The sequence below is a fragment of the Condylura cristata genome, unplaced genomic scaffold (genome assembly GCF_000260355.1).
Source record: "Condylura cristata isolate star-nosed mole 26May11 unplaced genomic scaffold, ConCri1.0 scaffold00025, whole genome shotgun sequence".
Taxonomy (NCBI): domain Eukaryota; kingdom Metazoa; phylum Chordata; class Mammalia; order Eulipotyphla; family Talpidae; genus Condylura; species Condylura cristata.
In genome coordinates this window covers 19,380,986-19,392,409 of record NW_004567126.1, presented here as the reverse complement: position 1 = coordinate 19,392,409, position 11,424 = coordinate 19,380,986, and the positions used below count along the sequence as shown (strand labels likewise).

Below are 11,424 nucleotides of genomic sequence, written 5' to 3'. Positions count from 1 at the left end.
GGAGACTGTTTTTGTGCTTGGTGATTTGGGTATTTCATTTTTGCCTTCCAGTAATGTTTTCATATTTTCCCCCCTTTGAAAATTTCCAGCCTATCTCTTCTGAGTTTGAGAAGAGAAGGGGTTTTGCCCCTCCCTGGCCTGGGTAGTGACAGGAGGGTGGCTGTGTCCCTGTTGGCCTGGGACTCAGGGGATTCCCAGGATCAGGGACTTTCAGTGCAGGGCGAACTGGCTGGTTGTCGCCCTTAGTGGCGAGAAAGAAGGCTTGGAGGTAGCTTGGAGGAGAGGTCCTGGAAGGACCCTCCTGTCCCCTTTTCTGTGGAGTTTCCCTCTCCCCCCTCACAAGGTGCAAATGGTTTTCATGACAAAATGGGACTCCCTTATGGGGAGGCCAGTGGACAGAAAGGGAGAGAAGGGGGCAACTTTTAAGCCCCCACCAGCGCTATTGCAGACTGCCAGAAAAACGATAAAACGCTTGACTAGCACTTATGCTATGGGGATTTTCCCTTTAAAAAAAAAAAAAGAAAAAAGTGGAAAAAAAGCAGAGCCTACACGCCCCCAGGAGAGAACGGAGATCATTTGTTTAAATTTGCAGCTGACGGCTGCCACCTTCCTACTTGCACCCGGTGGAGAGCCTGTCAGCACCACAGTGACCAGTCTGGTGACGTACAGGGACAACTATGAACTATCTCCACACCCAGGAAATGGACTTCCTGAACTACAATATGGAAGACCTGGTGAGTGGATGGTCAGTGGGCTCTACTTGGAATTCTAAATGGCTTGTGCTGGGATCCAGTGTATGAAGGAGAGGCGACAGTGGTAGTCTCTCCCCGCTGGGGACTGGCAGAAGCTAGGCAGGTCATCAGCACTGGCCTTTTAAGATTTTACTTCCCATTCCATGGAGGAATACCTGTGAGAGAAAGTCTTCGGAGGGGGTGGGAGGTTGAGCTCGGGTCCTGCATCTCTCTGACTTTTTGTGTAAGCTAGAACAATCACTTTGCCTCTCCATCCTTCAATAGGGGAGTTTCTCTTTATCTCTTAGGACCGGAATAAGGGCCGGGGGAGAAATGTCGGGGGGCTGGCGTTGCTAATCAACTGACCAAGGTAGATTTATTCCCCTCTTGCTGTATGCTTACATCTTCTGGATACAGCATCAATTCTGTGTGGGATGAGAAGGTGGGGACCTGGCCCTCACCATTGGTAAGTTCAGGTCTAGCCCAAGAGAAAAACACCACTCACTGGAAATTCTTAGACAAGGCTTCTGTGCTAACCTGAGGCAGTTGGAGACCAGATGGCTGCAAGGGGCTGGAGTACCAAGTTGATGGAGAACTCTGCACAAATCTTAGAAATGTCTTAGAGCATGTTGGGGCATCCCTCAAATGACTGGGCTCTCTGGAGACCAGGTATTCTTGGGTGGGAGATGGGAAAGGTCCCCAGCAACACTTTCTGCCACTATCCAAGTCTGTCCAGTGAAACAGAGTGGTTTCCAAAGCTGTGTGTGGGAGCAGCTCACTGAGAGACTTCTGCACTTCTGGGTGGGGAAAACAGAACTGCTTGTAAGGACCTCTTGGAAACTTCTTTGTGATCTTTTCTCAATGGCACATCTGGAGAAGGGACTTCTTGCTGAGTTGCATTCTGGGCTGAATCATGAAGAATCCAAACCCCTTTGCCTATATCCACAAGCTCTCCTGACCTTACACCTACCTTGAGAGCTTCTCCAAATCACTCTAACCTCCCTGGCTGGAGCCTACACTGTAACTCCACCAGCTGTGTTTCCAGATAACTCTGAAATCTTCTTCTTCTCATTGCCCAGATCCCAGGACTTGGGAGTATACATAGAACAGGGAGAAGGTAAGGAAGAGGATTCTTTACCCAAAGCCTGGCCTCTCAGACACAATACCCAGGTAAAAGCAGAGCCAGAAGCACCTGTCTAGTCAGATCTGCTGCATAATTTGTGGAACCCAGTGCAAAATGAAAATACAGGGCCCCTTGTTCAAAAATGAGTAAGAATTTCAGGGCAGTCAGAGCAGACTAAACACGGGGTTCTTCTAAGGGCGAGATCCCGAGTGACTGCACGGGTCAATGACCGTGGAGCTGACCCTGAGTTTAATCATAGCTGGGCAATTCCCTAAATCTGACTAAAACTTCACTGTCTGACAAGGCGATCTGCCAGCCCCCACGGCCCCCCGCTCTCTCCTAATTAGGTTACTGGGTGTCTTCCTTTGCCACAGTTTTAAGCTGACCATGAGCCCCTGACCCAGTTGGACATCATAGTAAGCAACTCAAGAACTGGCTGGTCCTGGCTTCTGAGAAACCTCAAGAGTTTCCCCTAACTGCATGCCTCACTCCACAGCGTGACCTACTAGAGACAGGTGGTAGCCGGGACAGAGGGCAGCAGAGCGAGTCCCACATATCAGAGAAAATCTACTGCTCAAGGAAACACCTGGGAACTTGTTTCATGTCACACCTCAGATGAGTGCTCATGGCCAGGGACCCCAGCATGCCGAACCCCCTTAATCAGGGAGTCCCAGGTGTCCTCTCAAGTTAGCCAGCTCCAGCACCCTGCCCCGCAGCCACTTACCTCCTGCATGTCCTCTCGAGGGCTGTTCCCACCTCAGGAGCACAGACCCTCTCCCTCCTTAGCCCACCCACTCAAAGATGGACCTTGAGAAGTTTTGACGTCTTGACAGCATCTCAAAGCATAGGCCCCGGGATGACAGAGTGGCAGGAGAGCCTTGCACGTAGTAGCTTCTCAATAAATATATCTTGATGCAGTGAAGCTCTTGGTTCACCTGTCCTCTCTGGAGTTAGGCTACTGCCATTCCTTTTGCTTCCAATTCCATTTCTTGTCCTCGTCCACACCTTGATCCACTTTCCTAGAACACTGGGTTCTACGTTCTAGTACTGGAGTTAAGAACTGGGGGCCCTGGTCCATCAGCAAAGGCATGATCATACGGTCATCCCAGCCTCCTCTTGAGCTCTAAGGTCAAGTCTAACTGCTTAAACTATCCATTTTCTTAAGCTGGGCTGCTCATTCCCATGAACAGGGATCCAAACCGGAAACAGCTAGACAGCTAAGTAACCGGGACAAAGAGCAGGTCCCTGGGGTGGGCAGGTCTAGGTAGACCCAGAAAAGTCTCTGTCCACAGGAACCTCGATCTACCAGCATGGGGCCTCCTAACAGGGTCAGGGCCAGGGCCTGAGCGCCTCCAGGTTGGGTCATAAACCACACCTCCCGCCCCACCCGCACACCAGCCAGGAGAGGAAGCTGCTCTAACCCCAGAGCGTGGCTGCCAGTGACCCTCCTCAGTGATGACCCCCAAAAACCACACTACGGTGTGCCGTGCCACATGTGCCAGCTAAATTCATCAAGGAGGGGGGGGCAGAAGAGGAACCAAAACCAGCTCAGGCTGTTTCTGGGCTTTACCTTGGGGGAGGGGAGATCACCCCCTAACCAGGTCAAAAGTCCCAGAGGAACCCCAGTGGAAGAGGCCCTGATTGGATATGATTGGAGGGCTCAGACATGAGAGAGGGACCCAGGGCCAGTGTGAGGAAGGGTCAGCTCTAGGACACAGACCACAGAGTCCCTAAGTCAGAGCCCCCTCAAGTCAGCCTTCCTTGAGGATCGAGCACATCACTGACCCTGCTCCTTGGGCAGAAAAACATGCAAACCATGGCCTTGGTGCTGAGAATCAGGGTACAGGATGGGCTTTTCTCCAGGAATGATGGGGCAAGGTATTTCAAAGCAGTACTGACCCAGGGGATGGGTTCACCAGGTTGCTAGGTATGGAGGTGTGCTTGTCTGGCCTTGACTGTGTGATTCTATCCCCAACATGCAAAATTTCTTGGGGTCCTAGGAGGACCTTAAGACTCAGTGCAGAGGCAAGAGTAGCTTAAAGACTCCCCAAGAGCCATATGCTTGACAATGCCATGCTCTTAATGGCTAAAACTCCTGGGTAGAGATGGGAGAGGAGCCTGGCAGGCTGGCTCTTGAAGGGGGCGAGGGGTAGGCAAGAGGGGGAGAAGTGGCAAACGCCACACAAGAGTCTCAGATGCTTTTTAGAGCGTGTGGGCACTCACCCCTGCCTGTCTCCACCTTCCAAACCCTTCCCAGCCCAACCCAGCCCAGTCCCCTCAAGCCACTGAAAGCTGGAATGAGAGACACTCAGGCTGGCCCCACTCACAGCTCTTGACTCTTGGCTGGGAATATCCAGACAGGACATAAAAGGAGAGGGAGGCTGCGTGTGTCCCTCTGGCCAGAGCGATGACCCGCATCTGTGTGCAAAAGCCTCCTGCAGCCAGTATGACTCAGACCCTGGAGTCCTGGGGTTCGGCCTGGGTGAATGTGTCAGCTGCCCTGCACCCCTCTGGGGACTGGGAGCTAGGCCAGCCCCCGTGTCTGCTGGCTTCAGGACAGGCAGGCTGGAGAAGCTGACAGCTCCCACCCAGCGCTGAGCAGGTAGCTAGCATGCTGAAAGCAGCTCAGGCCGGGCAGGGCGCAGCACCCAGCTGATCTGAGCACCTGAGGGCTGGAGCAAGACCTGAGTGGGCAGGACAGGAATCCCTTCCACATACTTGGGCTCCAGCGTTCTTCTTCCTTTCAAGGGCTGATCTTTGTTGGCAGTTCTGTCTTTGGGAAGATTCTGTGTCCTTTGATGGAAACACCCCCACCCCAACCTTTGTCTGTGGTCTGTCCTCTAGAAGCTCACACACAGCACATCCTGCCCCCACACCCATGGGAATTCTTTCCAATCCTTGAAGAAGACGCCCCTCTCTGCACTCAAGCCTTGTCTCCCCAAGACTCTGCCCTGCTTGTACCTGAAAACTTCCTCGGAGGGCGGGGATTTCCAGACCCCTCTGCTAAGTGATGACACTTGTCCAGACCAAACAAGCTGGCTTGGTGCCAGCTGCCTACCTCCACGCTTCTGTTCACCTAAAGTGAGGTGACAGTGGCCCCCTGGCAACCTCACCACCCTGGTGACTCACTGTCAGTTTGGAGCAAGCACACGCTCTAGTCTTCTGCTCATAAACTGTCCCTAGCTTGTCCTGCTGAAGTTTTAAACCCCGGTGGAGGGCTGTCTAGCTTTGCCCATGCACTTCCACTTGGTGGGCTTGGGCTCGCGTCCAGGTTGCAAGGGGACCAGCATTGTCTGAAAACACCCTCCAGCTCCATGCCTCCCTGCCCCCACCTGCTGGCCTAGAGTCTCAGTTTGCTAAGTTTCACGTTGGCCAGTGCTGGGCAGTGGGGCAGCCTGGATATTTGGAGACATCAGGCAGGGCTTGTTCATTATCCAGGGAGGGCCTGGGTCTTCCAGAGATTCCTGAGGACAGAAAGAAGGGAGGGCCAGAGTGAGGAAGCCAGGGAAGGAGAGTGCGCTGGGACCCCACCCCAGGCCCAGCACCTGGCTCTCTTTGCCCCATCCTCCCCTTTCCTGGCCTTCAATACCAGGACACAGAATATTCCAGACCCTGCTCCTTCCCCCTCCTTGTTGCACACAGACATTTTCTACCTGAATTTCTGGATCTATGCTCAGCTTCATCTGGGTCACCATGTGTTCTTGGTTTCCTTGGGACGTGAGCCCTGGCCTCATGGGAGGCTGTTGCCCACCAGTGGCCACTGTGCCTCAGGTAGTCAAGGCCCCACCCATCTCTACAGGGTGTCTGCTGCTCTCTGGGGTGTCTGCAGCCTTTTCTATCAAAGATGTGTGGACCACGCTCTAGGTTGCTCCACGGTGCTCCCTCTCAGAGGAGTGTGAGAGGATTCTCTTCTGTGGCCAAGTGGATGCCCACGGTATTCCCTGTTCCTGAATCTTCACTTCTCATGGAGTCAGAGACCCTTGCTTAATCACCTCTCTCCATGGTTTAGGGAAGGTGGAGGGCCAGATCCCCTTGCGTGTGGCAAGTGGCTTTAACACATGTCACTCCGGAGCCCCCAAAACGTCTGTTTGACACCTCTACTGAGAGATACAGGCAACTCCCAGCACCCTTCACACAGGTGTCCTCCCATCTTCCCCCTCTGCCTGAGCACGTTGCCAAACAAATACCTCTGGATTAAGTGACAGTCCTGCCACTCGCAACACTCCTGTAAACTGGGGTCCTCAAAAAATGGGGGCTCTGGAGTCCCGGGGACACTTCCTGTTAGGGGGAAAGGATGTCCTGAATGAACGCTACAGAGACAGGTCATTCCCATCACACTGGCTTTAAGTGAGCAAAACATCAATCCACTTGAACGTTTCAGAGGGTCAGGACTTGATGAGTCTCATAAAGGGCTCCTGGGCCAGACAGGCTGGCTCCTCTGCCCTCTGCTGGGCAGGAGGACAGCCAGAGGCCACCACTGCTGAGAAAGGAGGAGTCCAGTCTGACTGGCTGCCCTGCCTTGCCTGGGCCCTGCCTCTCTCTGAATCGCTGTGCTCTGCCTACAGACAGCTCATCCATTGTTTTCTCCCTTCCACTCCTGCTGAGTCCCAGTGAGTCCAGTGGCTGCACTCAATGAGATTGGAATGGCTCCCAGCATGGAGAAGGGAGCAAAGAGAAGCTCAAGCTGTCTGAGGGCGATGGGCAGAAGCAGGAACTTGCAAAGTTTAAGAGGAAAGACAGTCTCTCCTGAGGCACCAAGCAGGACCTGCCTGAAGCCCAGAACTCGGGTGCCCTGGCCTTCTGCAGCCCAGCGCTCCCAGTGCAGTTCTGCACACTGGCTGCGTGTCCATCACGCAGAATGTGCATGGTGGTGTGAGGTGGCCACTGGGAGCTGGCCATCTGAGCTGCCCTAGCCTGGGTGCTGGGACAGAGGCGCAGGGTGGGGCATGCGAGGGAGGAGCAGAGCCCAGCAGAGAGGACGTGATTCCAAGTAGAAAGAGCTGCAGAGAGAGGCAGGAAGAAGGGTCGCCTGAGCCCCACGGGAGGGCAGGAGTTACAGGGAAGAGAGGGAGCTCAGGCGAAGGAAGACCGAGCAATGTTAGCGGACAGGAATGTGAGCCTGGAGGACAGGATGCCAGGAGCCAGGAGGGAGGAAAGGAGGTTTGAAAGGTCGGAAGAACATACATTTTGTAGAAATTTAAAGACCCTCCTCACCCCGCAAGTCCATGGCTTTCAAATGAAAGTAAAACTATCCTTTAAACAAAACTGTGAAACACCACATGAGACAGAAGTGGAGAGCTCTGGTTTAAAGGCATAAAAGCAAGGAGGAGACGCTGGCACCTGCTCCCCACCCCCACCCAGGCCGCAGGGTAAGACTGGGAAGAAAACCCACTGGCCTGAGCTTCAGGGAGGCGGTGCCGGGCCTGCTCCTCGCGCTTACGCGATGGGAAGCCTCAGAGCTCGCAGCTCGACCTGTTTCTGTGAGCCCTGCCTGTGTTCTGTGTGTGAATGCACCGAGGTCAGCTTACGCTCCTTCGATGGAAGAGCTTTTTCTGCAAACACGGCTTTTCTTTAAAACTGGCTTTGCTATTCAATGTGAAAACAAAAAGAAAACCACCCCGCGTAGGTCCACGGATGGGATGCGGTGTGCAGGTTGGAGAGCTCATCCTGCCCTCGCTGTGGGAGCTGGACAGAGCGGTGGCGCTGAGGGGACGAGCCCACGGAGGGACAGCAGAGTGGACGCTAGGGGAAGGATGCCTTGCATGAGGCAGTGGCCAAGGGATGTTGGCCCGGGAGGGAGGGCAGGTGGCTCTAATGTGTCTCCCCACCGCCACCCCCCAGCACCACCCCTCCCGGGGACCAGAAGGGAAGACCCAGGTCGGGGAAGGGGTCTGCCCACCAATGACAGTGACCCCTGGGAGGCAGCAACACCCTGTGGCGACTCCCTTGTCCTCCTGGCAAGAGAGCAGTGAGCCCACCCAGAGCCTGGTTACAGCCACCACCCTCTCCCTCCCTGGGGCTCCTCATTTAAGGAAGCATCTTTCTGAACCTGCATGCATTGCTTATAGTAGATTTTGAAATGCTGCGTGGAAGGATCTGGTGAGGGGAGGGGTGGGAAGAACAGAGCTGGGGGTGAGGAGGAGCAGGTGCAGGGGGGACAGCTGCGAGTGAAAGGCATGAAAACAAGCACCATTTCTTCCTCTGCGGTTAGCTGGGTAAACAACCTGAGCACTGTGGGGGGCAGGGGGAGGCTAGGGAGGAGGGAGCTTCCGGAGACATGGTGGGCGCAGCCCTTCACGTGGGAAGCCACCCCAGTCCCGTGCCTGTGCCTGGCCCTCCTGGGTCCGTCTCACTTCCCTCTGCCTCTGGGCTTGCTGCCTCTGGGCTTGCTGCGTCCAGTGTCCAGTGCTTTCCTTTCGCTCTGCTGCTGTAGCCCAGAAGGGCCGAGCAGGGAGCAGGGACTTTGCTGAGCCTGGGAAGTTGCTGGGAAGGAGCTGCCTGCCGTGCATGGGGGAGGTATTGGCTCAGTTAGTTCAAGGTGGGTTCAAACAACTGATCTCCAGCAAGACAGGTCGATACAATTAGACCTCTACTTACCCTGAGCCTGCTGAGCCGGTGAAAGGACTGGAAGGCTCTTACTGCAATGTCAAATACAATGAGGAGTCGGGAACACAGGAGACCACTAAGCCGCAGGCCACCTGAGCACCCACCCCCAGGGGGTCCGAGGTTACAGGGCCATTCCCAAATCGGGAGTAGTCGCTCCAGTCCCTCCCCCCCCCCCCCAGGCCTGAGTCCTTCCATTCCTGAGGCCACAGCAGCACAAAATAACTTACAGGTGCACAGCACTTCAGAGTTTACAAAGCACAGCCACACCATACATCTCCTTTCATCTTCGCCCCTGCCCTGGGAGGAATTAGTCTCTTTGATAGATGGAAACTCAAGCTGGAAAAGGCAAAGTGATTTGTTCAAGGACTCCCCAGGGGACCTGGGGTCTGGTGGGTGGGGTGTGTGGGGGTGCAGGGACAAAAGCAGTGAGGCTGGGGAGAGAGGGGGAGTCCACCCGGGGGCCAGGCGCCCTCTCCCCAAGGTGGGGCCTCAGTCTCTCTACCTCCTGTCTCCTTGCAGTACAAGGAAATTGGCAACTACAACGACAGCGTGGATGCCACCTTGGAAAGTTACATGTGCCCCACGGTCGAGGGGCCCCTCCTTACCTCCTTCAAGGCCCTGTTCATGCCCTTGGCCTACGGCCTCATCTTCTTCCTGGGCATGGTGGGCAACATTCTGGTACTGGTGATCCTGGAGCGGCACCGGCAGACACGCAGCTCCACCGAGACCTTCCTGTTCCACCTGGCACTGGCAGACCTCCTATTCGTCTTCATCCTGCCCTTTGCTGTGGCCGAAGGCTTTCTGGGCTGGGTCCTGGGCACCTTCCTCTGCAAGATTGTGATTGCTCTGCACAAGATCAACTTCTACTGCAGCAGCCTGCTCCTGGCCTGCATCGCTGTGGACCGCTACCTGGCCATCGTCCATGCTGTCCACGCCTACCGCCACCGCCGCCTCCTCTCCATCCACATCACCTGCGCCACCATCTGGCTGGCGGGCTTCTTCTTCGCCTTGCCAGAGATCCTCTTCGCCAAGGTCAGCAGACCCCATTTTAATGACTCCCTGCCACACTGCACCTTTTCCCAGGAGACCAAAGCCGAAACCCACGCCTGGTTCATCTCCCGCTTCTTCTACCATGTTGGGGGGTTCCTGCTGCCATTGCTGGTGATGAGCTGGTGCTATGTTGGGGTGGTGCACAGGCTGTGCCAGGCATCTGCCAGGCGCCCTCAGCGGCAGAAGGCGGTCAGGGTGGCCATCCTGGTGACGAGCATCTTCTTTCTCTGCTGGTCACCCTACCACATCGTCATCTTCCTGGACACCCTCTCAAGGTTGAATGTCTTGGGTAGTGGCTGTGAACTGAATAGCTATCTCGCTGTGGCCATCACCATGAGTGAGTTCCTGGGTGTCGCCCACTGCTGCCTCAATCCCATGCTCTACACGTTTGCCGGTGTGAAGTTCCGTAGTGACCTGTCACGGCTTCTGACCAAGCTGGGCTGCACCGGCCCCACCTCTCTTTGCCAGCTCTTTCCTGGTTGGCGCAAGAGCAGTCTCTCTGAATCAGAGAATGCCACCTCCCTCACCACCTTCTAGGTCCCAGCTGCCACTTTGTTCCTGTTTTCCATGGGGGCAGGGGTGCAGTGATGCCGGAAGCCCCGTCCACCGGGAGCTGGGGTCCTCAGAGCTCACCTTGGCCAATGTCCTCAACTGAAGTGGCCCGATGAAACAACCCTCTTTCCAGGACATCCCTGCCAGCTCTTCTCCTGGCCCTGGGGCTAGACTGGAGTGCTGGGAGGGGAAAGCAGCCCAGAGGCACAGCAAAGGACACTCATGCCCGTCTGCCTCACCTTGGGCTCAGAGAATACCATACATATACTTTCTCCCATGTTAACCATCGACAGCTCCAGAAACATTTACTTCTGCCCTTGCCAGCAAGGAAAGCCAATCTCCTTCTGGAACGTACTCTATCATCTTAGGGACCAATGACCTGCAAAGCTGTTCCCTCTCCTACTCCACCTACCGAAAGGAGCCAGAAACTGAGCACCAGGGGATGGATGAAAGTTAGGTTTGGGGAAAGGCCAAGTGGCACCAGAGGGTGGTCGCAAACAAACCCAAGACGTTCTACGAGGCCAGGCCTCCACCTTGACCAAGCAGGAAGCCTAAACCGGCCCATTCCAAGTAGCTGTCCATGGCTCAGACCAAACTGAGGTCAAGCCGTCTCTGTGTCACAGTGGCCATGAGAGACGGCGGACTCCAGACACGCTCACAAACCTGCCGGTGTCCTGGAGAAGTGAGGCCAAGCCTACCGGGGAAAGAAAACATTGTGTGTCCCCGGGGCCCCAAGGAGGTAGGACCAGGGCCTCCTCTGCCCAGGCTGGCGATGTCACAGGTGGGCCAGGGGTGGCAGGGTCCAGGGCCCCGGTGGGCCTGGGGACTGATGAGGAAGGAGGCCAACTCCTTCCTCCCCGGCCCCACCCTCACCCCGCAAGCCACACAGCCGGGGGAAACTCCCCAAGCCACAGAGGGGCCCCAGCCACAGCAGAGAGCACTTAGTGAGGGTCATATGGTAAAGGTTGACCCCCTAAGGAGACAAGGCTGAAGGGGGCCTGGGGTCCTCTCACTCAGCCCTCTGGCCGTAGGTCATGCACAGAACACCCCCTTTCAGGGCCTACACGAGAGACACAAGCATCCCCTTCGGGTGGGCTCAGGCTCACCGGGCCTGGCCAGGGAAGTCCCCCGGCCCAGGAAGCCTGCCCTGCCCCTGAGAGGCTTTTACTCAGAACCAAAGGAAGCTGCTCCACACTCACTCACCCACCTGCCCAAGGAGAGCTGTTCCTCCTCCTCCCCAGCCTCTGTTCTGGCTGGGGTGGGACAGCAGGGCCCCCACACTTGCTGAGAGCCCATCAGGGCTGCCCACTGAGAGCCCTTCAGGGCTGCCCAGGCTCTTTCAAGCTAGTCAACTAAGCTCCC

General features: G+C 55.7%; 1 protein-coding gene across 1 annotated transcript; it reads left to right on the top strand.

The window, feature by feature from the left end:
• Positions 1–677: 677 nt before the first annotated feature.
• CXCR5 (chemokine (C-X-C motif) receptor 5) lies at positions 678–10,047 on the top strand. The gene is made up of 2 exons (XM_004689200.1): positions 678–734; positions 8,980–10,047. Exons 1-2 carry the CDS (start codon positions 678–680, stop codon positions 10,045–10,047), a joined length of 1,125 nt encoding a protein of 374 aa, XP_004689257.1.
• Positions 10,048–11,424: the final 1,377 nt, after the last annotated feature.

Bases quoted from the DNA above. Each gene is read 5' to 3' on its own strand.
- CXCR5 (XM_004689200.1), top strand. From the start codon at position 678: ATGAACTATCTCCACACCCAGGAAATGGACTTCCTGAACTACAATATG. The intron at 735-8,979 runs GTGAGTGGATGG...GTCTCCTTGCAG, and splicing joins ACTACAATATGGAAGACCTG to TACAAGGAAATTGGCAACTA.